Below are 27,619 nucleotides of genomic sequence, written 5' to 3'. Positions count from 1 at the left end.
TTAATTCTCACGACAACCGTGTCTGGAGGTGCTGTCCTTCCACCCGCTTCACGGGTGAATCGGTGGCTCCAGAGTCCCTGTTCGTGCTCACTGGTCACCGCTCGCTCTGAGAAGCCTCGCTCGGCCCGGGCCTTGGAGGGTGCGTAGAGCCTCCCCAGAAAGAGGCTGTTTCGTCAGAGGTCCGTGTGCATTGTGACCCGGTGGGCCTGCAGCTATGCTTGAAATACAGCAAGAATTTCTACGGGGATACACTGGGAGAGCCGCAGGGGAGAGGAAAGGGAGACTGCGGCCAGTGTGAGCGGCCTTGAGTGATTTGCTAAGGAGTTTGGACTCTGACCTTCCGGCAAAAGGAAGCCACTGAAAGTTTCTGACCAGAAGAATAACATCAAATCTGAGCTTTAGAAAGAGAGTGGAGAGCAAAGAGAAAGGCTGCCCGCCTGCAGGCAAATGGACACCTGGCAAATCTCATGTGGGTCCATTCACAGGCATTGCACTAGGACCATAGTCAATCGATAGAGCTGGGATCGATCGCACTGTAAATTTAAGTTTCAGTCTCAGCATATTTCATTCTCTGGTCACCTGAGTCCTGTATTCTTTCTGTTTTCACCTGTGTTTCTGTACATTTTTTACCCAACAGAAAATTACAGACAACCACAACTGGAAAATAGAGAAACAAAGTGACCCTTTTGCAGGCCCTTTGCCTAAATTTAGTTCAAAATTGGTTCAACGTTGTCCCTACGCTGGCTTAAAATGAAAAGTACCATGATGACATTTTAACTTTTTTTCATGTGAAAGTGATCTTTTACCTCCGCATAAGTTCAAGTTGTCTGATCAGCTCACGGTCTGAAAAATCAAGCAGCACCAGTGTCGCTGACCCCAGGACGTCACCTGGCAGCCTGGAGGCAAAGCCCTGTCCTGAGCCGTGACCGGGCGGGTAGAGAACCCTGAAGAACAGCCTCTTCGGGGGAAAACGGGAGAAGCCGGTAGCTAGCAGTGGTCGCCTGTCGCCTGCCAGGAACACGTCATGTGGGCTTTCCTCTTAAGGGGGTAGGAGATGGGCACAAAAAGAAAGCCTCCCCCGCAAACAAGGACGTGGCATTGCCTGGAGAAGGACTGCCATGGCTGAGACACCATGGAGGCGTAACTGGAAAAACTAGAGTCCATGGAGGGAGCCTTGTGAGGAAAAAACAGTAATCAGAGCAAAAACCCAAGTGTTCCCTTGTGTTCTTAGTTCTGCCACGGACACCATGTCTGCTCAGGCAAGCTCCTTGATTCTTTGTTTTTATTTTATTCCCTGCTCGAGGATATTTTTTCTATTGCTTTTCAGAGAGAGAGAGAAAAAGGGGGGAGAGAGAAACACACACATCGATTGGTTGCCTCCTGGATCGAGCCTGCAACCAAGGTACATGCCCTTGGCCAGAATCGAACACAGGATCCTTCATTCCATGGGCCGACGCTCTAACCACTGAGCCAAACCAGCTAGGGTCTTAAATCATTATTTTAAAAATGGTACACTGCAACACTCACTCCCTGCTTCCATAAGCAGTCAGTATTTTTCAATACAGTCAACACACACTTAGGAGACCCTTCTCTGGCCCCAGCCACCCCAGCTGACGGCAGAGTCAGGGCTGGCTCCCGCTCTCCTGGTTTGTCCCAGAGCCCTCAGTGCTGCTCAGACCTCCTTACCGTGTCTGGAGAGCGTGGTAAGCATGCAGGAGGCTCCTCATTCCTGTGAGATCTGGTTTAATCAATTTGGGCTGACTCTAGCAATCTGCATTTTAGCTGATGGCCAAGGCATTCATGTCACCATACAATTTGAGACATATTAGGTCGCGCTAAACTGCTTAAGAAAGATCTATTTTCTCTCCTCTTCTTATTCTCTTTCTGCCTATTGAAATAGGTAAAATATTTGAAAGACAGTTTTGATGGATAGAGTTTTGCCTACCCAAACTATTAACACATTTACAGAATATTAACACTCATGTCAGTTAGAACTAGTAAATATTATTTCCTTTACAGTTTTCCAAACATTACAGACTAGCTTCTATTTTCTAAACATAAGTCTATTCATATGTTGCTGTGTGTCCTTGGAAAAATGAAATCAAATCTATCTCAACTTGTACAATTTTTGAGGATTAAATACCAAAATTGTTCATTTATATATTGTCACCCCCACTAGATCACAACCTCCTAAAAACAAAGATGTATCTGTCCTATCTGAATATATCTTACAACAATACCTACTAGATGGATGAACAGATGAAGGGATGGACGATGGATGGATGGATGGATGATGGATGGATGGATGCATGAACAGATGAAGGGATGGATGATGGATGGATGGATGGATGGATGGATGGATGGATGGATGATGGATGGATGGATGCATGATGGATGGATGGATGATGGATGGATAATGGATGGATGGATGGATGGATGGATGGATGGATGGATGGATGATGGATGGATAATGGACAGATAGATATACAGGTTTTTTAAATGAGTAAATATGTGAAAGAATGAATTCTGCTTCTAATAACCATTATAAATTGCTGCCAGAATTAGAAATATAAAATATTGCCAAGGGTTCAGCAAAACTCGTCTAATTATAATTGTTTAATAAACTAGAAAAGAAATGTAAAGAGAAGGCGACCTTACTGTACAGGACACTTTAATGTCCTTCCCACGCCTCCTCTCCCCAGCCTTGCAGCTGGTTGACTCACCGGCGCTGCCCGCGGGGCAGAATGATCTGTGCCACCGGCACATCGCGCGCCTCTCCCACGGCGATGACACATGTGGCCCACTCGGGGTTCCAGCTGGAGGTGTTGGGGGAGCTAATGCAGGGGGGCTTCCAGGGCTGGGGAGGAGCGAGACCATGAGGTCACAGACCGGCTGCCTCCCCCCTTCAAAAGCCGCCACCTGCTCCTGTTGCTCAGCGCCGGGAGGAAGCGGCGGCCTTTCAGCAGCGCCGCGCAGGATGTGGTGGGCCGTCTGCGGCCTGCTGGGCTGGCTCCCCCTGCAAGGTAAGGCCTCAGGGCCGGCGCGCCCGGACCGCCACCTGGCGTCGGGGCAGAGCTGCCGGCGGTGGGCGGCGTCCCCGGGAGCTCCCGCAGAAGCAGCCCAGGGGGTCTGCGGGTCCGCCCGCTCACACCAAGCGCAGCCCTGCGGCGTCCTGCGCTGCGGGGACACGGGGTGGAGTGAAGGCCGCTGTCCTGTGGGCCCCGTGGGACCTGTCGGGGACACGCGGCGAGCTTGCTGGGGCCGCCTCTTCAGTGTGCCCGCCGGAGGAGCGGCAGCTTTGGATTCTCAGATTTCCTTGCTGTGTGAGCCTTAGCCAAGCAATGCAGCTTCCCTGAAGCCCAGTCTCTGCATCTTGAAATGAAGAGGACAGTGTGACCCACCGATGCCCGGGCGCTACACGGTCAAGGTCAAAACGCGGGAGCGCTCTGGGCGCAGCAAAGCGCTGCGGGGCCTGGGTCAGGCAGAGCCGGTCATGGGCGGCGGGACCGCGCGCTGTGTCGTAGGGGCCGCCGTGCTCCGTGTTCACCATCATTCTCAGTTTTACTCTTGGTTTTTAATTCGAATGCAGCCTTGTGCAAATTAAAGGAAGACTCAGCTGCCTTTTGAGCGCAGGTGAAATTATTCCTACCCCAAGTGGGGGCAGGGCAGTGGGTGTCCCGGCGACTGCGGCTTGTGTGCAATTCGTGCAGAGGAAACGCTCAGAAATGTGCTGCTGCTTGTGTGTGTGCGCGCTTGTTGTCAAGCATTGAACCTGGGTACACGGGACGTCCCCGTCCCCCTGAATCTGTACCTGCCATAGAATTGATTCGGAAAGATTCTATTTAAAAAACTAAATTACCTACTTTATTTAGTATTTCAACTTTTTATCTCATACATTTCAATTTGTGCCTTCTAGTTTGATCCCTGTACCCTAAGGACTTGATAAGTATGCAATTTTGGTAATAAACAATATTTGTTCCTTTAATAAGTGGCTTAAAGAATAGCTACTACATTCAGAAAAACCCTACATTAGACAGCTAAAATTAGAATGCTTTAGATTATGCTGAAGTTTAAAGCCTCTAACTGATCTTAACTTTGTCAGGATTCCAGTTATTATCTCATCAAAATACCTCACAAAAATAAGTTTTTAAATAAAAACAGCAATAATCATGTTTTACTGTAAACCTAAGATGGGTCATTTAGAAATATGCTCAAATACTGTTTATAAAGAGGAGAGAAAAAATATGTATTGTGTAATGCACAGCACTGGGTACTTTCTGTTAACTAGATTTAATTCTAGCAAAGATACTGAGGTAGGTATTAATATCCCCAATTTACATAGGAGAAAATTTGAGGATAAAAGAAGTTAGAAAACCTGCCCAGGTTTTCACAACTAGTTAATGACAACATAAATATCAGCCTACAAAGTACATAGTAAAAGTATTTTCTCATGAATCAATGTATGTGCACAGGTGTGTGTGCATGTGTGTGTGCATGTGTGAGTGTGTACTGGGTTGTGACAGAAAATGTGTTTCTTAATGTGGAGCAAAAGTTTGAAAGCCACTGATTTACTCAGTTTGGAAGGTCCATTATTGAAAAATCCCGATGTGAAAACTTGGCAGAGGGCCACCCAGTGGGCGTCTAGTCCCACTGACATCTGAGAACTGATTGCTCTCTCTGACCTAAGCTGGCTCAGGCCCACCAGAGTCCCAAATAAGAAAGGGGTTGACTGTGTCCTTTCGTGTTGGTACAGAGGCAGGAAATCCACTGTGGCACCACTATAAATGATCAGCTGTGCTTAGCTAATTGATTACGGGGAGATCCCTCTACCGTCTTCTAGTGGCAACTTCTAAGGCTGCCCAAAGTCTACAGGCCAGAAAAGCCTCACAGTCTCGGAGCCCACTCCTTCCAAGGTTGTCGTTGGCATAACTAGCTTCGAGGGCTGCTAATCAGTAAGCACGAAGGGTTTTTCAGAATCAATCCCATTGGCCTCTGTTGTGGATGGTGACAGTCCCCCAACTTGCACCCTCTCTGCTGGCCACTTGGAGGAGGGTAGGCTACAGGAAACCAAAGGAACAGCTGCAATTGAGTGGGGTCCTGTCGATTCTTCTGACCAGGGAAAAGTCATATGCTTGTTGGCACATATTTGAGGCAATTTCTTTAAAGTTATACTAGAAATAATTTGATTTTGCCAAAGTCAGATTCTTTTTCACACTCATAATTTTCTCTACTGATTCTATCTTCAGAATAATAATCATTCCTCTTTGTGAAGTTCTGATGGACGAAAGCGCATTTCGTCTCCCACCTCACAATAGTCTTGTAAATGAGGCCCTGGCTGGAGAAGTAACTCACTGCATGTCTCTGGTTTTAACTTAGCTCTAGTCTTTATTTTTCAACACAACAAATACAAAGTCAGCATCTTATTACTGAATTGTGCATTTACTCATTTTTAGCCATTAATTCAACTAATACTTAAAATCTTACTCTGTGCTAGGCCCTGGTAATATAAAATGAATGAATGGCAAACCATTTTTCCAAGAGGAGTTTGTAATCCATCCACAGAGACTTACGTGTAACCACTTATTTATAAAGTGCTGTGCTAAGTGCTATAGCAGAAGCCTGTTGAACGCCTTTGGGGACCTGGAGGAGAGAGTAGGTAGGTCATTGTGGGGAAGACGGAGCGGGTAGGGCAGGTTTGACAAAAGTGGTGTAATTTGAGTTTAGTCTTGAAAGAGATAAGAAAGGTCTTCCAGGCCAAGAGAACAGCATGAACCAAAGCAAAGTATCTTCATGAGCCTGGACTTTCGGAAAACAACTGGCCACTTGCATGGAGCATCTGGAAAGAAGTATCAGCCAGTGATATGGGACAAGAAGATAGGAATCAAGGTATTTGGGATTTTGGTCTCATTCTTGCAAGTAACAGGAGCCTTAACAAGTAGTCTAGTAGAGGAAACAGGTGATCAAATTTATGTTTTTCAATGGAACTCTAGAAGCAGATCAGGATGATCAATTCGAGGGAGCAGAGACTTGAAGGAAGTTATTGCAGTGGCCCAGCAAAGAAACACTGAGTGCCTCAGCTAAAGCAGTAATAGCAGTAAAAACGTAAAATAAAAAGATGAAGAAGGGGCGGGGGGGACAAATTGATTACAGAGGTGTTTAGGAGATAGAAAGTGGTTCCCGGTATCTGGTGTGCAGTGGCTGGTGAGGACATTACTGAACACAAGGAAACACTGGAAAGGAGCAGGAGGCGTGCTTGTGCTAGGCGTGCCCGCAGCACGGAGCAGGAGAAATAGTGGGTTCCCATTGCCCGTGTCCATCTTAGGGTCCCTGCAGGACAGACTCTGTTCTGGAGCTTTTAAATTTATCACATGCAAATCTAACCCACTAAGGTAAGAAAAAGAAAGGATACTAATCCTTTCCTCAGCCGACTGTGCTGACCTGCAGTAGAGGCAGAGATCACACTGCAACTCCCCAAACCTTGGGGAAAACCAAGGACTCTTTAGAGGGGCACAGCTTTTACCCCTGTGTGCTTGGCAGGGGGCTGTGCCTGCTGCCTGCCCTTTGCCTGGGGAGTGGATCACATGTGCTTTGGCATGAAGTCGTCCCACCGTTAGGACAGTTAGGTAATGGGGTTGGAGGTGGAGATGGTGAAAGGTCGCAGGTTCCAGTTCCGCACACAAACCAGTCACAATCAATAGCCCTCATAGACTCAACAAGCAACCTCTTAACACACACACTGCATGGATGGATGAATTCAGTCATGGAAGTGACAGCCAAGCCCAGAAATCAACAGTCACTGAGTGAGCATGACCTGCCAGTGGTAACTGGCGACACCAAGAGAGACAAGTCATTCATTGCCAAGCTCTGCACGCTCAGCCTCTCAGAGCCACAGAGAGCTAATCTGCAGCTGGAACTCCTCACTCAGACGGGGAAGACTAAACGGGCACAGAGCACTCAGGTCTGCCCAGGAAAGGCTGAGTAAAGACGTACATGTTTGCGAGCTTGCAGAGAGGAAGTGGTGAGCAGAGGAGATGCCCACACCCCATCCATCCCTCTGATGAAGACGGTGAAAGTTTGACTCCAAGCTTTGGTGAAAACAGTTTAAAAGAGGAGTTCCAGTTTAGTTTTAAATGTCAATGAGAGGATCATGGGGAACTGTTACTTAAAAGATGTGCCACCAAAACTTAGGTACAGCCATCCTCTCCCCCCTTAACATGCGCTAGACGCCGTGTGCACATTTCAAGCACTGCAGCGAAGCAGCAGGGGCCGGGGCCTTCGCAGCTGGTGCTCTTGCCTTCTGCAGTGGCTTCCTGCCTCCGAATCAAGCGTGGGGTCTGCATGATAGCCCTGAAGGATAAACAGGCCTGTACAGCCAGAAGCAAGGCTTGGAGCACAGACAGTGAAAAACAACAACTAATTTTCTATGCCTCAAACACAGCCCTTTCCGTCTAAACTCAGGCACCTGCAATGTGGGCAGTCTGCTCAGCAGCCTGGTCCTGCGTTCTCAACAGCAAGAGCAAGCACTAATCTCAGGAGATGCAATTCTTTAGCATAGGCTAAAAAGCCGTACAACTTAATTCATAAGCATGTATCCCAAGAAAAAGACAATGATATACACATGTTTAAAATGAGAGGCATTTATTCATAACCAGGCTGCCGATAAATCTTGCCACTCCCGTCTCCCCAGATGCAGGCTTCCTGTCTGGGCAATCATTTACCAAGGGGAAGAAATTGGCAAAATTTCTAAGTATCAGTTCTGGCCAGAAGGATGAAATCAGGGCATGCTGATTACAGTAGTTTCTGTTCTATTATTGATTCAATGCAGCATGTCCCTCCTGCCTCTCAGTGCTCTTATTAAAAACAGGAGAACCTAGATCTCTGCCCACTTGCCTGCATTGTTGTGCCAGCACGAGGCTGGCATTAAGTCATTGCTTTTTAAGCTTGCACCGCGATAGTTCCTGTAAGGAAGGAATGTGAAACATACTCACTGCCCTCCAGAAACTTCAGTCTGTTTATGGGAAGCAAGGTAATGCACAAGAACTAGAGAGCAAAGCAGGAGTCACAATGAAATGGCTGTGGACACAACCATTGGAAGCTCTAGATCAAAGTCTTGGCTCAGAGCCGTTTAACCTTAGAGAAAATTCTGTTGTCACTTCAAAGCCTCTCTGCTAACACCCTTATTACTCAATTATGGATCGGTTTTATAGATTGGAATGTTTCCAAATGACCCGACCGAAGCAGAACTGTGGCCTTATGCCTCAATGCTTTTGTGAAAAAACAATCTTTTTATTGACTCTCTGTTGGTCATTGTAACATTGGCTGATGATATGGGTATTTTCCCTTGGGACTCAGGGAAATTTTTCCCAGGAAAGGCAGAATGAATACAATACAATGACTCTGGGTGGTTACTGCCAGAGGCTCGATTGAATTAATGACCTAGGAATGCAACAAACGAAAAGGTCCACACCAATTAATTTCCAGAGCTCTCCAAAGTACCTTTCTTAATACTTGAAATCTGTCACAAGCAAATAATTCCTTTCTTATTTCTCGTTTTTAAAATTTAAAATAATGCAGTAAAACTCATTACATGTCATTCATAATTTCTACCCCACAGTATTCTTACATGCACTGAAGTGTTTTGTACTCTCCTTGATAAGAATTGTCATCCTCAGAAAAAAAAATTTTAATTTAAAATTTGAAGAAGTAAGAGACCGCAATAAGTGTGCCAATTTATTTTTCTGTCACTATCTTTTTGGGAGGCTCAAGTTACAGGTGCTTCAGATCAGTTGTTTTCTATTCTCTGGGGACTGTGACTTGGGGAGTCAGACTGCACGCCTGCTGCAGGGGTGCTGCTGTGGATGCTCCACTGGCCTCCTCTGCGGACGCCCTCTCGGGGTAGGAGCTCTTCTGCAGGAGCCAGCTGGTCCCGCCACGGGCGGCAACACAGTTCACACTCTGTCTCCGGGAACCGAGACTCGCACTCGAAGGCTCAGGGGCTGGTTTCACAGAGCAAGGCCAGAGAGGCTGAGGCTCCTGGGTCTCATCACTTAGTGCAACCAAGTTACCTGGGCCTGGAGCTCGCGGCCTATAGACCTGGGTACGGACCCCAGCTCCAAGGCTGTGTGACCTTGAGCCTCTCTTCCCTCAGCTGTAGAGCGAGCCAAATAGTTCTTGCTTTGTAGGGGTAGTTCGAAAGTTAATCTAAATGAAGGTAACGTGACCTGTCACAGTTCCTGGCACATGACTGAACAAGTGCCCACAGATGCTCTTCAACTGTCCCCTTTTCCTATCCAGACCCCACCCCTTCACTGAGACCTTCAGGAGCATCTGTCCTGCTCCTGCACACAGTGCCCACTCCGCGCCTCGCGTTTCTTGGTATTGACTCACGTTTTGTTTCTATAGAAATGTATATGAAATGCTCGAAGAAGTGAGGGAGGTTTGTTGGGGCTGAGTCCCTGCCTGGGCTCAGGAGCGGCCCGGCTCAGGCCAGCCTGACCCTCCCCGATTCTCTCGCTCCGCAGAGGCCTTTAGGACGGGGCGCACAGAGACGGTGACGGTGGAGGAAGGCGACGCCCTCACCCTGGACTGCATGGCGCCCCAGGCCAAGGCCGCCCCCCTGCAGTGGCTGGCCCCCTCGGGGTACACCATTTTTTTAAATGAGCATCCTGGTAAGTGAAAGAAAAATAAACTGCCCCAGACCTCAACTGGAGGGATTTTCCAGACAGACAAGTGGGTGGGACAGAAAGCCAGCATGAGTCACCCAAAGGGTGGGCTTAGCCCCGCCTACTAATACCCCAGAATCACCCAGAAGCTTGTTATTTCACACCTGGCTACCTTCCGTTTTGTGACAGGAAGTCTGAAATGGAAACCTCACCAGAGTGGTTGGTAAAGGGGATTCAAATTATGAAGCATATTCTCATGACCCGCCTGGCCCCTCATCCCCACGTCACATTTCCAGTCTCGGTGACCATGAAACAAGCAGCTGCACACAGACACATAGCCACTAACTGCTCTTCCTTCTGATGCAGCCAGCACCCCCCCCACCTGCAGCCAGCACCCCCCCACACCTGCAGCCAGCACCCCCCCACCTGCAGCCAGCACCCCCCACACCTGCAGCCAGCACCCCCCACACCTGCAGCCAGCTGCTTCATTGTCCCCCTGAGCAATCCAGTCCTGTCGCATGCTATCTCCTTCAGCCTTAACAAAGTCCAGATGGCTGAGCTACAGCAGCCGATGGGACACACTGCCTTGGAAAGGAGGCCGTCACTCCTCTCTGCACAAACACACCTGAGTGTGTCCTCAATGCCTGGCATGGAAAGGGAGCCATTTCTCAGTTTTACTGAGATGTTATTGACATATAACATATTAGTTTCGGGTGTACAACATAATGACTTGCTATGTGTGTATATAAATTCAAAATGACCCCCATATACTTACATCTCTTGTTTGCAGGATTCTTAAGCCTATTTAATTCATCTCTGTGAGCAGGACTATAGTAACCCCTCCCCCCGCCCTTCACAATAAGTCATCGTATATCTCCACTCAGTATTTCCAACTTGGAAAGTCTTCAGAACAGCAAATTTCATTCTGCTCTTAAAAAGCAGAGCCTCTGAAAAATGTAACACGCTTTGAAAACATTATTAAGTGTTGATATGTTAGGTGTAAAATAACTAAATATAACTATTTCAAGCTAAATTAACTATTAAGACTAGATTCCAATAGAAGAAATAGATATTAACTGTTAAAAGCTCTGACAGAAAAACTTCACATAGAGATAATTCTGTTACATGATGCTTTCGGTTCTTTGTGTTGGGTTTTTAAACTCGATGGTGATGACGTCATCAAATGTCAGGCAGGAAGCCTGAACTGAGCTCCCTGGTTCCCAAGCAGGGCTACGTTTGCCTCCAGGGACATTTGCAGGATCTGCAGAGAGTCTGCGGCAGCGATGGAGAAAGGCGGGGGAGCAGGAGGGTTCTGGCATCAGAGGGCAGAGGCCAGGGGTGCAGGTAAACACCTTACAGTGCACAGAACAGCCCCAGGCGAGGAACTAAGGACTCAAGTGTCAGTGGTGCTGAGGTGCGAGTTCCTGCATTCAGTCCAGGTAGCATCAGGACGCAGCCCTGGTTCCAGACAAGAAACAGTCTTCCTTCTCAGCCATTCAAGGTTTAGCAAGTTTAGGCTTGTTCATATGATAAATCTTAACAGAAAGGGAAAAAAGAAAGGAAGGGAGGGAGGGAGGGAAGACAAAGCGACTCGCTTCAGGAGCCTCTGGTGAGCGAAGGGACCTTCACTTGAGATGGGCTTCCCAGGTCGACAAAGAATGACGAGGAACACTTGCTACTGGCTGGGATTCTCCAGAGTTTGATTTTTTAAACCCCCATTGGCTGCACACCTGGAAAGACTAAATCATAATCCTTGGGGAACTTCAAATAATAATGAACTATTAAAAATTAAAAATAAAAAGCGCCCAGCTGGAGCAATGACGACCAAAGCTTTTATTTTCCATTCTTCACATTTATTCTGACCAGACATCAAATGAATCAGACCTAAAAAAGGTGGGGCATTGTTGTTGTTTTAAAATATATCTTTATTGATTTCAGAGAGAGGAAGGGAGAGAGAGAGAAACATCCATGATGAGAGAGTCATTGGCCAGCTGCCTCCTGCACGCTCCCCTTGCTGGGGATCGAGTCCGCAACCTGGGCATGTGCCCTGCCCGGGAATCGAACTGGCAACCTTTTGGTGCTCAGGACAACGCCCAACCAACTGAGCCACACCAGCCAGGGCTAGTGAGGCCTTTTTCATCATGTAGAAAATAGAATTCTTTACAGTTCTTCTGCCACCTGAACCCTCCACCAGCATAGTGTTCTTAATTTCCTACAAACAGCAATAGAGCAAATGGTTTATTTCGCAAAGACTAGTATCAAAACATTCCCTAAACTAACTTCCAGCTGTTGACAGGCATCCAGCTGGTAAAACTAGAATTTGCAAGTCAGCTCCATTCAAGATGGGATATTTGTTCCTTTAAAGCGTGAAAAGCAAGAGCTGCTCCTGGGAGGAGTCGACCCGCTGAGTCTGGCCTCTGCGGCCTTTCTCACGGCCGCTCTGCCTCTGCCCCGCACAGGTCTGAGGAGCACCAGGTACCAGCTGCTTCACCGCTCGCCCGACCGGCTCGCCATCCGCGTGGCCCGCGTGACGGCCCAGGACGAAGGCGTGTACAAGTGCCTGCACTACGGGCGCGCCGTGAGCACTCAGCGGGTGCGCGTGGTCGTCCTGGGTGAGTGGCTCCCAGCCGGGGCCCCCGGAGGCGGGCAGGGTGCGCAGGCACCTCACGGATCATTTCGGTTTTAAAACGTTACCTCCAGCGAGCTATCACCTGGGCCCCTCGGCCGCCTTTTGTGGAAAGGAAACAGAAAGGAGCATTTTCAGTGGCAAGCCCTAGATTAAAGTGCGAATTCATGAAATCCATCTTTGGCAGCAATTTACTTTTCTCTCCGGGGAACTAGAAAAAGAGCATTAATATTTGACGACCTGAGACCCTGTGTCAGGCACTGCACTAGGCTCGGAATGAGGCGAACTAGGCACAGCCTCTGCCCACAGGAGTCCGCTCGCTAGCTGAGAAAGGCAGCACGTGTGTGTAATGAGGTAGGACATTATGACAGCGTGATTCGGACGTAGCTGCCCTGGAAAATCAGCCCGCATCCTCTGCCAAAGTTCCCTCTCTCGGTTGGGGGTGGGCTGGGGGTGGGGACACGAGTCGGTGGCAGCCCCCTGCTCGGCTGGGACTTGCTTGGTTCTCTAGATGGGCACTTTTGTTCAGCTCAAGTCTTACGATCTTTACAGTTTTGCTTCTGTGGCAGAACAGCTCAGTTAAAAACTTAATTCCACATATCATACAAATGAATTTCTTAAACTTCCCTTATTGAGGAACCATAGTGTGGTGCCCTCCATAAAGGAATGGCACAGTGAGAGTGTCAGGAGAGGAGTGGCTCCTGGGGTCTCAAGGCCCAATGTGACAGCTCAGGTCTGTCTCTCCCTCACCTTGCGGCCACCCCGCACTCGGCTCAGGCTGCTGTGGGCCCTCGGCAGCCCCACGCCCATGCCCACCTCCATCACGTCGTCTTCTAACCAACGAACGGTCTAGGGGCCGAGTCCCAACAGCCGCTGTTCCTTACCGGCCTCGTCTCCCCCATATCGGAGCTGCCAGCACCTAACACATCTGGGGGGTCCTTGGAGCTGGCTTCGCGCCGTCTGGGTGGCAGCGGGGATTCAGTGTGAAGGGGCAGGTCAGGGCCAACGTGCGAAGCAGAACGGGAAGAGCGAGAGGTCTGACTAAAGCGTGTTCCCAAGACAGGAGTGGGAGGGAAAGGGACCAGCGAACCCTTCATAAGACACGCGTGTCCTTGATGCTGGGAGAGGACAGAAGCAACTTACCTTGAAGTGAGTCTCAGGCCCAGGAAGTTTAGAGCTGAAACCGTCAGCTCATAAACCAGTCTCTGCCCGTCACAGGCAACGAAACTGATAAACCAAGGAACTGGGGGCCTAACCCAGGCTCTTACAAGTTGGTGGCAAACGTGGAGCTAGAATTCCGGTCTCCATTCCTGACCTAGTGCTCAGCCAATCACATAACAGTCATATATCAAATGTAAAAATTGTTTTTGAAACATAGTCAGTTTGGAAATTTTTAGGGCCTGATCACGCTCTGGGTGACAAACATTCTGACTACAGCCAAAGTAGCTTTCCAGGTACATAAAAGCCCTTTAACTATATTCTGGAAAAGGTCAGGTAAAAAAATTTGCCCATGATTTAGACCATAACCCACACTGATCCCTGTAGATTATTAGGCTCTGTGCTTTGCTGAGATATGTAGGCCAGCTACTTAAGCACAGAAAAATCTGTTTTTTTCCTAGCAACTCCTTTCAAGTCAACCCTGGAAGCTTCAGTCATCAGAATGCCAAATAGAGAAGAACAAGTTATACTTAAATGCTCCACCGTGAGAAGCAAGCCCCCTCCCCAGATCACTTGGCTGTTAGGGAACCACACGGAGCTCCATGGTAAGTGGAGAAACAGCGCTCTTTCCTCCTTTGTTTTCCTTCCTAAAGTTCCAAGGGATTTTTTTTTTTTTTTTTTTTTTAATGTTCTGGCACCCTCTGATGGCAGTGGGTGCCAGAAAACACCATCCAATAATTATCAGTTCTTTTCCAAATTATCCTTATAACCAATCAGTATTACTTTTTAATCTTGAAAGGCTAATCACAAATACATTATTACATGTTTTGTGTAAAACAAAGCAGAAATCTAAAATGTAATGTTTATTATAGCGTCTTAAAATTTGACAAAATTTCATAAAATAAAACAAAATAGAGCTATTACCTGAGAGCATAAACTTTTTATTAGGCATAAAATTGAAAATCCATTTAACATAATGCATGGTCTTCCTTATACAGTGTAAGTACCCTGTCATACCCTCAAAGACAGGTGAAAATTATGGAAACAAAGAATCTAAACTTGGAGGCTTTTGATTGAAGCAGATTAGTAATTGTCATGCTTAGAACTATTTATAGTTTGTTTATATTTCCACAAACATTACATTTGATTTTACATAATCATAGATTCTTAGAGCTGGGAGGACTCTCTATTGTTGAGGAAACCGAGGGTCAAGTGGAGTTCTAGAGAAAAAAGACCTAGAGCCCAGATGTGATCCTCAGTCCAGGGCCAAATGCACAGCACGAATGGTTTCCCCTTTAATTTGCCCTATTCATTAAATGGAGAAGTCTGTGTCTTTGTATTTCACCACATTCGGGCTGTCCTTGCACCGTTACAGGCTCTGGATTTTTCAGTAGTGAAGGGTTTATAGAAGCCCATCCACCCTGTTCCCTGGCCTCCCTGTGTGACTAGGGCCAGGCTCACGGGGCAGCAGCCTGTGGCTGGAATGAGGGTGGAAAGGGAACAGGTTTGCCAAGATGTCAAGGCCCCAAGTCTCTGAGAGAACCAAGCTCATCTGATAACATTAAATAGCCCCAACCTCACACACACCTCAAATGCCGCACAGGGGAAACCCACCATGAATTTGAAGGTGACGGGAAGAAATGTAACAGCAGCAGCACACTCCGAGTGAGCGCCGACGGCAGAAACTCCACCGTGGGCTGCGTGATCCGGCACAGGGGCCTCCGAGGACGAAGGCTGGTAGCCTCCTTCCGCCTGGAAGATCTGGGTAAGAACTGATGTCTAGAATCATTTTTAATTTCCCTCCGTATTATTCTCTCAAACAAGATTAAACAGCGGGAAAAGTCTTGCAGAGCCAGATCACTGTCCCAAAGCTCTGCTAATCGCACATTCTCTTAATGATTGAGATTCTCCAGCTGGTGGCCACTGTCCCAATGTTCAGAAAACCCCCCTCGCAAGAACGCCTAGCACAGCGTCCTAAGCATATAGCGTCCTGCTAGCCTTTTGAGGATGACAGCCAGCGTGACTTAACCTTGCTCCGTTTCATTGCAGTCACGTTCTCCGAGAGATCACGGAGCAACTGCACCTTTACATCTAAGCTTGTCTGTATCATTTTATGCGAATAGAAAGCACTCACTCAGTGACATGACATCATCATTATTCTTTACATATATTTTGTTAAAACTGTTTTAAAGATTTTAGCTTAATCATGTTAATATTCTGAGCAAAACACAAATAACCATAAAAATAAACAAACATCAAATATTAAACACGAAGAGAAGTTGCTTCCGTTGTGAGAATCTCTGTTCCCTGATTCCTTCACCCTAAGTGGAAGAAATGATTTTTAAACTATGTAAAACTTTTTAGCAAAGAAGGACCCTATAAGAAGTGGCGTAAATCACACATCTGTAATTAACAGGCCTCTGGCCTGATTATGTTATACGGCATTTCCCAGTGTAAAAAGAGATTCCTGAAGTACAAGGATTCCCTCACACTAGTGAAGGAGGAGACTGCAGGGTGCAGTGTGTTGGAGAGAGAGCTCTGTATCCAGTGAAAGAACTGATCATGAAAGACAACTGCTCACGAGAACTTCACTGGGAAAACCGCCCGTGCTGCCGGCCCAGTGGCACTGTGGCTCCGGTTAGTCGGTCCCCTCTCACTGCCACATGCTTTCCACCTGCTGCTTTCTCATCAAACCAAAAGTACTTCTTGAGGCAGCTGCATTTAGAAGGCCCAGGGACCCACAGACTGGGCTGTCATCTGACGCAAATGTTCCTGCCCTGCTATGATTCAGGCCCCAGCCTCCACCCCATCCCTGGGAGGGAGCACAGGGCATGCAGGGGATATGGGAGAACTGCCAAAGAGAAATGAGAATTTATTTATCTGATGCTTCTGAAGGACTTTCAGATTCTTTCAAGCGTTTTCCTCTATTCATTGTCAGTAACTCTCTTCCTTCAATTTTCTCTGGTATCTTTGTGGCCGCCAGGTTCACTTCAGCCTTATAGTCTGTGTTACGCTTTTTCTAATGTTTTCTCACTGGCGCTTCTTCCTTTCCTTGGAGCTCTTGCATGCAATTCAGGCTTTTTTATAATTTTAAAAAAACTTTAACATTTGATTAAGACAGGAACATGTTAAAACCACAGAAATTCTTTGATTAAATAAAAAGCGGAGAATACTCATAGATGTTTATAAAGACATTACCCACCTGTCACACATCAGTATCAATATTTGCAAATTAGCAGACGCCTTTTTTATATGCTCCTTGGTGGCAGGCTGTTCATACACTGCTCAGACCTATGCTAAGCGGAACCCTGGAAACATTCCTAGATATTGTTTAATATTATACAATAACAGTTAGTAAGCATTGTGCAAGCATGTTGTGTGACTGGACTCCTTCATTCTCACAAAAAATCCCAAGAGTAAATGCTGTCAGTACCTTCATATTACAGCTACTCAAAAACGGAGCATTCCCAACGTTAGGCATCTTGTTCAGACTCACTGAGCAGCAAGTAACAGCCCTGGGATTGTACCCAGCCTGAGCCTGGCTGCAGGGCCCCCCAGCAAATGAGGACTTAGATGTGTGATGGGAGGATGTGCGATGGACGGGGGTGAAAAGGTGGAGGCAAGTGGAGACAGTGAGTGCCCTTGGCCCGGGACTGCCAAATGCGCCTCCCCGCAGAGGTCCCGCAGGCTGCACCCCAAAGCCCCACAGCAGGCAGATAGCAACCGCGGGACACAGATCCGCAGACCAGCCAGAGCTGCGAGCCACAGGCCTGAGGCTCCTGCAAAACCTCCGCGAGCAGGAGGCGCCAAGTGCATGCTCCAGCCTATTGCACTGAGCACAGTGTGGGCAAAACTGTTCTCTGCAGCTGCAGAACTTTGTTTGTCCCCCTTTCCTAGTTACTGATCCTAAGACAGCTCCAGAGGCCCCTGGGAAGAGCTCTCCACCCTCTCAAGACGCCCAGCAGTCCACCAGCACCGGTAAGTGTCGCAATCGCTAAAACTCTAAAAGATCCTCTCTCTTTGGGAAGTCAGTTTTCCAATGATAAGTTTTAAGAACATTTTTAATTTTAACTTGTAACAACACCATGCAGAACCCCCTCCAGCTTTGTGGTGACCTGGAGAAGTGCCATAGTTAACCATCCAGTGGGCTCAGAAGTAGCTAACAGCTTGTAAGCTCCCCCTCCCACTCCCCTCCCCTCTCCTTCCTCTCCCTCTCTCCCTCTCTCCCCTCTCCCCTCTCCCTCTCTCCCTCTCTCCCTCTCTCCCTCTCTCCCCTCTCTCCTCTCCCCCTCTCCCCTCTCCCCTCTCTCCCCCTCTCCCCTCTCCCCCCCTCTCCCCTCTCCCCTCTCCCCTCTCTCCCCTCTCCCCTCTCCCCTCTCTCCCCTCTCTCCCCCTCTCCCCCTCTCCCCCTCTCCCCTCTCCCCTCTCCCCCCCCTCTCTCTCCCTCTCTCCCCTCTCCCTCTCCCCCTCTCCCCTCTCCCCCTCTCCCCTCTCCCCTCTCTCTCCCCCTCTCCCCTCTCCCCTCTCCCCCTCTCCCCTCTCCCCTCTCCCTCACACACACACAATTGTGACATTTGCATTTCCAATGTGGTAAAGGACAAGGTAGAATTCACTTAAGGGGAGATTCATTTCTTTGCTTTTCCATCTGGAATAGACCAAACACAAAATAAAGACTTGGTATCAACAAGGAGCAAAGAAGCAGGACTGGAGAGTTGCTGTTTCTGTCATTGAGGAACAAAATCACCTCCGAAGGTTCCTCAGTTAGCTGGTTGTTAAGAACTCAGGTAGTTTTTAATGATGGCGTTGAACTAGAAATGCAGAACTTAGAAAGCCTGGATTAGACAGTGAGCCCACCACTAGGTGGTTAACTCTGGACAGTGATCATATATTTAATTTATATTTACATTTAACTCAGCATAATATCAGGTAACAGCGGTGCTCAGGGAATGAATGGACGCATGCACGCAGTCCTTGTGGCGCCCTGAGTGACACCGGCCTCGTCAGGGGACATGCTCCCGCCTCCCCCGGTTCAGACACTGTCTCTGTGACAGAGCAGCTTGGTGGGATAAGTGCTTCAGAACAATACCATGTTCATAGTTCTGACTAGCAGACCACACTTAAATTTTTTATCTTGAATAATATTTAAAACTAGATGTTTGGAGGTTTTAAAACTGATCAGTACAACATGTGCTATGTAGTTTTTTTGAAGGACATTGGAGAATGAAAATATTGTGAAGTGGGACGGCCACATTACTTGCTTTAATAATCCAATATTTTTACAATGTTTAGAATCTACTTGTCTTTAAATTGGCTCACACCACTAGTAAACAACTCCATTTTCTGCTCTGCCTCTTCATGTATAACATGAGAGTTTAAAAATATGGTCTGAAATCCCTTTGAGCTTTCCATTTCTACAGTTTTATTACTGCTAATGACACCCATTTTCAGTAGAAGATGGGTGGTTTCATTCCCCTTTGGAATGGGCTAAAAAGCCGGAGACCGCAAGGGAAGAAGTAGGGAAGGTACAGCAACACCCGAGAAAGGCCTTTATGGTTCTAGAAGGTGCCTTCCCCAGCAAAGGCCCAGCACAGCCCGCTCCTGGGCGGGCGGCCTAGGTCTGAAGGGCGCGGGGCCTGCTGTTCCCAGCCTCAGGCTGCAGGCTGTCTGCCCACGGAGCTCGGCCGTCTGCCGCCCAGCTGCTGTCTGGGGCACCTCAGGGGCCTCCGCCCTCGCTGGCCTGATGCAGGAAGGAAGCATAGGACAGGTGTCAGCTGTGGCTTCTGAGTCTCAGTACCGACTCCGCCACTGATCTGCTGCAGGACCTGAGACGCTTCACTCAGCTTCTCTAGAGCTGTTGGCTCAGAGCTGTGCTGAGGAGTAACGTGTGCCAAGTGCTCAGTTTAAGGCCTGCACAGAGGAAATGTTCAATAAACAACACGCACCTTAAAAAATGAGGCCAAGAGCCTGGCCGGTGTGGCTCAGCAGCTGAGCATCGACCTAGGATCCAGGAGATCGGGTTCGATTCCCAGTCAGGGCACATGCCCGGGTCGCGGGCTCCATCCCCAGTGTGGGGCGTGCAGGAGGCGGCCCATCAATGACTCTCTCGTCATTGATGCTTCTGTCTCTCTCTCCCTCTCCCTTCCTCTCTCTGAAATGAATAAAAACATACTTAAAAAATAATAATAAAGCAAAGTAAGTCAGACGATTTGCAGCTCGTTTTGGAAGATGTGAGAAGTTCCTAAATGACCTCTGTGTTTTTCAGTGAGCATCACTGAACTTGGTCTCCAGAGCTGCTTCGCTGCTTCTGGGTGGCCGCGTGTACATGCGCACTGTACATGCACAGTCGCATGCACACGTCCCGTGTTTCTCTCGCCTTAGTTGCAGGAACGGAGGGTTTTAGTACAACAGAGATTGACAAGGGAGACGAAGGACGAGCCACTCAAGACCCGGATTTGACCACTGGTGAGTATCTCCCACCACATGGAGGATAAGCAGTCGGCACTTTAACCTCCCAGTCAGTCCAGTCGTTTTGTTCAGCCCTGCCGTCCATTCCCCTTGACCTTCCTGCTGGTTAGCTGCTCCCTCCCCCTTGGCGTGGCCGCCTCCTCCGGCTCCCGTGACAGCTCTCCCAGTCCTGTTGCTTTGCTGCCAGTCCTCCCCTGTGCCTGTTCGCGGACTTCCCTCTTCCCTCCCGCCTGCTGCTTCTCGTGTGTAGAGATGCTCTGATTTTACATCCTCTCCTTGGTTCTTTCCTTAATTCCTAGACAGCTTACTGTTCCCAAGACTGTCCCAGTTGCCACCAGGCAGATGTCGTACCTGTGTCTCCAGAACATTCTCTTGAGCACTAGTCCCTGTTACCTACATGTCTCTGCCTGAATTTTCTGCCATATCCTCAAATTCAACATTGCTAAGAACTAAACACATCTTCTTCCACAGAATCAGCTCGTCTGAAGTGTCACATGGGCCCAGGCCCTGGTGTCCTCACTGTGCACGCGCGTATGTGTGCGTGTGTGCTTCACGTGAAATCAGTTTCCAAGGGCTTTCGAGTCTTTCCTTTCAGGTGTTTTGCCCACTTTCAGGGCCACCACCCTGATCCAGACCCTCACCATGTCCTGCATGCAGACTATAACTTCAGGTTCTCCTTCTGTAGTCTATTTTTAGCACCTTCCTACCCAAACATCCCTTTGCGCCTTTTACACCTGTGTTCAGAAAGCCTCTGGCTTCCACAGTCTACAGCGCAGACCCTGAGCCCTGATCTGCCCAGAAGGTGCGGGGACCAGCTCCCTCTGCAGTCCGCCTCTGTCAGGTCCTTGCAGGATGAAAACATCCTCTCCTGTTGGTGGCCCTGCCCTCACGTGTCCTAACTGGCCCCGAGGGAAGGAAAGGCTTCACTCCTTACTCCCTTTGCAAGGTTAATGTCGCCACTGAACACTTTCCTGACCACCTCAGGGACGGCGCCTGCCTCTGAATCCCTGAGCACACTATTACGTTAACACACGTGGATCTAAAATTCGGCACAGATAGCTGACTGCTCTTTGTTTTTATTAATCTATTTGTTTACGTCTAGAGAGAACTATCCCAAATAATAGGAACCCTGTCTCACTCAGCCCCAAGTGCGATGCTCTGCAGGGGGCTGGCCCTTCCTAACTGCCTGTTGGCTGAGATGAGGGCACCGGGACATTTAGCAAAGCTGGGGCCCGTAGAAGCAGAATTCTAGGTTTAGAAAGGCCTTTATGGCTCATCTAGTTTCTGGGCAAATGCCTTGATGTAAGAACACATTTATCCCAGCCAAAGTCAACAGATACTCATTTTATTTGCATAGTTTTCAAACTCCTTAACAGCCTCTCTTGCTAAACCACACTTTGCTAAAAACAAATGAAGCCTACAGCTAATTTGAATCCCCTGACTATAATTTAAGTCAATATTCTCACGTTTTCTCTAGGAATGGAAAAGAACTACTTCAATATCGATATAACCTAAAATCCTCTTTTAAATCCTCCCACGATGGCGCTGGTTGCGTTCTTGTGTTCAGAGGGAGCAGTATGAGTCTTTCTCCTTCAGGGCAAAGCCCGTCCTGGTCTCGCCTGGCTCTTAGCCTGCACTGCCTTTCAGAGGGGCGTGTGCCCGCCCCGTGGACAGCAGGCCCCTCCGGCGACCCCGAATCCTTTCCTTTCCTTCCAGGCGCAAGTCCGCAGCACATGGAGTTGGCAAGGAGGAAGAGCGGCATCCTGCTGCTCACCCTGGTGTCCTTCCTCATAGTCACCCTCTTCATCGTCGTCCAGCTCTTCATAATGAAGCTCCGCAAGGCGCACGTGATATGGAAAAAGGGTGAGTGGGCAGGGGGCCCGGGGGCTGCGACAGGCTGAAAGGAGAGGCCTGCAGACAGGCGAGCTCGCCAGCCAGCGCTCTGCTGCTAGAGGGTGGGCTCATCCATCCACTCGATAAGTGTCGTCACTTAGATAAGCAGCTGTTAGCTTCCCAGGAAACAAGGACTGTGCACCTCCAGGAGCTGTAGGCAAAGACAGCAAAACCCAAGGGGAACTAGAGCAGCGAGGAACTGGAAGTATATTATAGAGGCCTCTACTCACAACAGGATACAAGATAGAGAGCTCACCCTTCCTTCCCTCCCTCCCTCCCTGCATCCCTCCCTCCCTCCATCCACCCATCCATCCCTCCATCCACCCATCCTTCCATCCCTCCTTCCACCAATCCCTCCATCCCTCCATCCATCCACCCATCCCTCCATCCCTCCACCAATCCCTCCATCCCTCCCTCCATCCTTGCATCCCTCCCTCCATCCACCCATCCATCCCTCCATCCACCCATCCTTCCATCCCTCCTTCTACCAATCCCCCCATCCCTCCATCCCTCCCTCCATCCCTCCCTCCATCCTTGCATCCCTCCATCCATCCCTCCATCCCTCCCTCCATCCCTCCACCAATCCCACCATCCCTGCATCCCTCCATCCCTCCCTCCATCCACCCATCCTTCCATCCCTCCATCCCTCCACCAATCCCTCCCTCCCTCCCTCCCTCCCTCCCTCCCTCCCTCCCTCTCTCCCTCCCTCCCTCCCTCCCTCCCTCCGTGCAATAATCATTCACTGAGCAGCTACTGTGTGCCATGCACTGGGGACACATCTGTCAACAAGACAGACCAGGCTCCTACACTCAAAGAGTTCTTATTTTAGGAGTGGTCAATCAAAGGTTGAGTATAGTAAACTTTTTTAGTCCCATTTCTACTTTGAAAACATGCATTCAGCTTCCCTCAAGCATAATATGTTAGTAATTTTTTTCTAAGCATTCTGATTAAAAAGTTATTATTGGAAACAAAAAATATATAACTAGCATAGAAAATACCTATTAAAATACATAGACTCAGCACCTGTCAGAGCTAGAAGGGACCTGAGAAATGATCCAGAATAACCCACCTACTCAATTCATTCTATAAATGTGTGTCAGGACTAAAGCCCCTTTATTTCTGACAGTTATATAGCCTGTGTCATCCAACACAGTCGCCACAATATGGCTATTGAGCGCTTGACATGTGGCTGGTCCCTTCTGAGATGTGCTGTGAGGATAACACACGCCCCATTTTGAAGGCTCAGCGCGCGCACACACACACACACACACACAAGAATATAACATACCTAGTCCTGATATATTGGGTCTACTAGTTAAATGATAGTAACTTAACCTCACCTGCTCTGTTGTACTCTTTGAGCATGGCTACTGCAAAGTTTAAAACTACACGTGGGACTTGCATTGTAGTGCTGCTGGACAGCACCGACTTAGCCACTTAGGGCTCACACACCTCCAGTGACAGAGAACTCATGCCTCAGGGCAAAATACTACACCTTTGGATAGCTCTGCCCCTCTTAAAAGTAGCACTTCTCCATGCTAGAGATCAGCCTCTCTGGGTACGCAGATGGACTAACATTCTCATGACGGGTAGACTTGGCAGCAGGTCTGGTTTCCCGTGTAGCTGAACAACAGGAAATGCCCTAGTCTTGTTTCCAAATCTCCCATAATGCGTCACCCCCCAGTCCTCTCGGGACTGTTGAAGTGGTTCCTTCCCAAAGGACCGCGTTTGATTCTAATCTGCTTCATCTGCCCCCTGCAGTTCTTACACTGCCGGCACGTACCCGTGGGACTCATGGTAAACAATGAAACATGATTTGTTGAATGACTGACATGAGGTATGGGAGGGGAACGGTGACTCCATATTATACAGAGACAGAGGCATTGTATTACTCACACATATCTGTCCACATATAGATGATGTCTGTGGCCCCTGAAACTAATAATTTTCTTTTCTTGCAGAAAATGAAATTTCAGAACACACTCTAGAAAGTTACAGATCAAGGTCAAATAATGAAGAAACATCATCCCAGGAGAAATATGGCCAAAGTAAGTCTACATGTGACCTGAAGTTTGAAAACTGAGGTTCATTGATTTGTTGCCTTTCAAGGGGAGCCTAAAAATAAAAATTTGATTTTTAGCAGTATAAAGCTGCCTGCCTAAATCGTTGTGTAGAACTTAAGGAAGTGCACCTTAAAAAATGAAAGCATCAGTTGAGTTCATGGGGCTGGCGATGTTGGGAAGCCTTGTGGAGTCCTCGCCGACACACGGGCACAGCTCTGGACTGTGTCCCTCCCGTGCCCCAGAGTACCCGGTAGACTCTGCCCTGTCCTCATTTTGGGTATATTGATTTAGCTACGACAATACTCCTGCAGGCGGTAATTGGATTTGCTCTCTGTGTATCCCCGGATCCCAGCACAGGATTTGGCACAAATGGAGTGTTTAATAAATTGTATTGAATAAATGAATACAGGGCTTAACTCAAGCAAAAATGCGTCAGATTTTTTGGATGACTTCATTGCAACTCCTCAAAGTATATAAAGAAAAAAAATTCATTTTAAATGTATCTTTATTGTTAAAAGTATTACAGACGTTCCCTTTCCCCCCATTGACACCCTGCACCCAGCACCCCCCAGGCCTTCTCCAGAGTATCCTCTGGGTCTGTAGGTTATGCATATGTGCATATAATTTCTTTGATTAATCCCCCCCCAACTACCCACCCACCTTCCCTCTGAAATTTGTCTGACTGCTCCATGGGTCTACATCTGTTTGAAACAGAGTCTAAAAGGAAAGGGGGGGAGGGAGGGAGGAGGGAAGGGGAGAGAGAGAGAGAATTCCTGACAAAGATCCAGTAGAGAGAAGTAAATGTAAAGCAAGCACCTTATACCTCCCAGCATTTTGCTCCTCGGTGCACATGCACTTACTCTGCCCACCAGGAGGAGCAAGGACTGCAGTGGGCTTTGCAGCTAGTTTCTATCGGTTTCCTAGGAAGAGTGTCTTTTACAATTCTGCCTTTTCTTTTGACTTAACAGGGTGTAAAATGGAAAGAAAGGGCTGTACTAGCAGGGAAGGGGCACAAGTGAGGGGACTGTGTGGGGATGGGGGTGGGAGGAGAAATGCCTCTGCTGGGGTGCGGGACTGCAGCCCCCGTTTCCCTGACATGAGCTCCCTCGAACCGTCTGGCACGCAGAACGCTGCCCACGTATCCTGTGAGTGGTGCTTCCTGCGCCCATCCTCCCTGGAAGGCAACCCCAGCAGGAGAATTACAGCCTTCCAGGAAAGAAACACCCTCCGCTTGGCTGCTGAACAAGCAGAAGCCCCTCCAGGCCGACTTTAAGAAAATGTGAAGTGAGCGCCTGCACTCAGGCCTGCTCCCTAGCCAGGGCCAGCCAGGGGCCTGCCCGGCCAGGGCCCCGCTTTCCCCTGGGCTCCCGCACCCCCCTGAGCCCTCCAGGCTCTGCCAGAGCCGCAGGGCCCAGAGCTCCTTCTCCCATAGCCCCGTTCCTTCCTGAGCGAAACTTGGCTGAAGACACTGTGGTTTTCCCAGCAACACATGCTACTTTATAGCAGAAATGTCCATATATTTTATTTCAGGTGTATGAGTATAATTTTTATTTAAAAAGAGCTTTTAAAAGTTAGACTATAACATGTGTTCAGATCACTTATATGCATCCGAGAACTTCAGATTCAATTTTTAATACCTTAACATATGGACCTAAAAATACCATGTACAGTGTTTCAGATAAAGGGGTGCAATGCTGTTCAAGATCAATCCTTATCTTCGACATGCTTCTCTTTCAGCTTCCCGTTCGAAGAGCTGCATGGACTACATCACACAGCTGTACTCAGAAGCAAAAACACACAGGAAGAAAAACACCCAACATACAAAATTAAAAGGAAAGCAGGCCTGGATACCAGAGAGCATTGTGTAGAGCTCCCTGCAACAGGAAACAGGACTTCAGGGCAAGCTCAGGGCCACCGCAGTGGACAGCTTGTGGGCAGGGGCCCGGTCACCGTGACAGGAAGAATGTGCTTTGAGTGGGACGCAAGATGGTGTCCTTCATGGCAATCAGCTCTGACCCAGAGCAGCCAAACAGGACTAAACATGGACATGAAGCTTCTTAGTTAAAAGGATAAATTACCTAGTGTGCCTGACACTACTTCAGAGCAGGAAGATGCTACGGAGCCTGGGGGCCTGGGTCACTGTGACCCGCTGACATGGCGCATGGCACTGTGGGGCACAGCCTTAGGTGGAACTCATGGAACTACTTAAACATTAAAATTTTAATCTTTCCTTCTGGTCTCCAAATAAGGAACGTTGAGATGAAAAGGACCTAACGGAGGTCTCTAGTCCTGGGAGCTTACCTTCAAGAGGGGCTCTGAGCTGTAACCAGCAGGCTCACCGTCAGGGGGAAGAGGCACCTGAGGACCAGTGGCTGGGTGAGCACAGCAGCCGGAGACAGGAGTGACTCCAGGGAGGCCAAGGAGTCCATCTCCTTAGGTTTTCTTGCTAAATCACAAAAGTTGACCTGGTGACAGTTTTTTTTAATGACATTTCCTTACAAAAACATGTAAGCAATGAGTTTAATTCACTGAGTATTGACCTAATCGATGCTTTTAAAAAGTATTTAACAGAGCACAGAGTATATGGACATTTGTTTTTCTAGCATTTCCTAGTCTCGCCTTCACGTGTGGAGGTGACATTGGGCATATCTTTCCCCCCTATCATTTATTTAAAGTAGAGTAAAATCTGGCATTTATTTATAACATTTCTCATTGCTTGGATCTGAATACGCTAATTCTAAAATAACGTCCCCCCCCGCCCCTGCCCCAACCTACCACACACACTCATATAATGAGTTTGTAATTTGTTACAGGGTCAGATCCAGTTGTGCTACTTATTCTCTTGATAACATTTTTCAATCCTTACCCCAGGATATGTTTTTATTGATTTGGGGGGAGAGAGGGAGGGGGAGGGAGGGGAGGGAGCCGAGAGAGAAATACTGATCAGTTGCCTCCTGCAGGACCCTGGCCAGGTGCTGAACCACAGCCTAGGAATGTGCCCTGACCAGGAATCGAACCCGCCACCTTTTGGTGTAGGGACCATGCTCCAGTCAACTGAGCTGCCCGGCCGGGGCCTTGATAACTTTTTTAACAATCACAAAATTACTGAAAGATGTAGAGAGAACAAAACACCTTGCCCTCTGAACCGCCTGAGAGTAAGTGGACATGATGCCCCCTCACTCCCCAAACGTGCGTGTACTTCCTACAAATGCGAGCACTTTCCTCCATCCCCCCCGCGCACCATCAGAATCAGGGAATGGACACTGACCTCCTTCTGACAGTCCCGACTCCATTCATGGTTCCCCAGTTCTCCCAAAGGACCCGGTGCAGCCCCACGTTGCACGTGAGGCTCACGCTTTTCGACACAGCTCCTCAACGTTTCCTTCCCTTTCATCACAGGGGCGACTGGGAAGGTCACAGGCTGGTTATTGTGACCGCCCCTCAGAATGGCTTTGTCTGATGTCGCCTTTGATTATAATCAGGACTGTTGAAGAAGTGATGTTTTACCACATTGCATTTTATTTATTCCATTCTTGATGATGTTTAATCAGTTGATTACGGTGATGTCTGCCAACTTCTCCACATAAAGTTACTCTTTTCTCCTTTCTAAAATAACATTTTGTGGGGAGATGCTACTCAGATATCCTATTTCCCATCAGACTTTCCAAGTTACTCATTTATTCACCTGTCTTTATGGGCTCATGGTCCCTCTGCTATTCAGTCTGTTATCCTCCCAAGTTATAATGTTACTA

General features: G+C 48.3%; 1 protein-coding gene across 1 annotated transcript; it reads left to right on the top strand.

The window, feature by feature from the left end:
• Positions 1-6,760: 6,760 nt before the first annotated feature.
• LOC308549739 (cytotoxic and regulatory T-cell molecule-like) lies at positions 6,761-25,996 on the top strand (the record flags this gene model as incomplete). The annotated part of the gene is made up of 9 exons (XM_081122751.1): positions 6,761-6,958; positions 12,028-12,274; positions 13,908-14,051; positions 15,050-15,211; positions 17,344-17,424; positions 19,825-19,908; positions 21,628-21,774; positions 23,766-23,852; positions 25,605-25,996. The coding sequence occupies 9 exons, from the start codon at positions 6,761-6,763 to the stop codon at positions 25,733-25,735; spliced, it is 1,281 nt and encodes a 426-aa protein (XP_080978877.1). The 3' UTR covers positions 25,736-25,996.
• Between the last annotated feature and the right edge of the window lie 1,623 nt (positions 25,997-27,619).

This window comes from Miniopterus schreibersii, assembly GCF_964146895.1.
Source record: "Miniopterus schreibersii genome assembly, chromosome: 20".
Taxonomy (NCBI): domain Eukaryota; kingdom Metazoa; phylum Chordata; class Mammalia; order Chiroptera; family Miniopteridae; genus Miniopterus; species Miniopterus schreibersii.
This window is presented reverse-complemented; position numbering and strand designations above follow the sequence as displayed.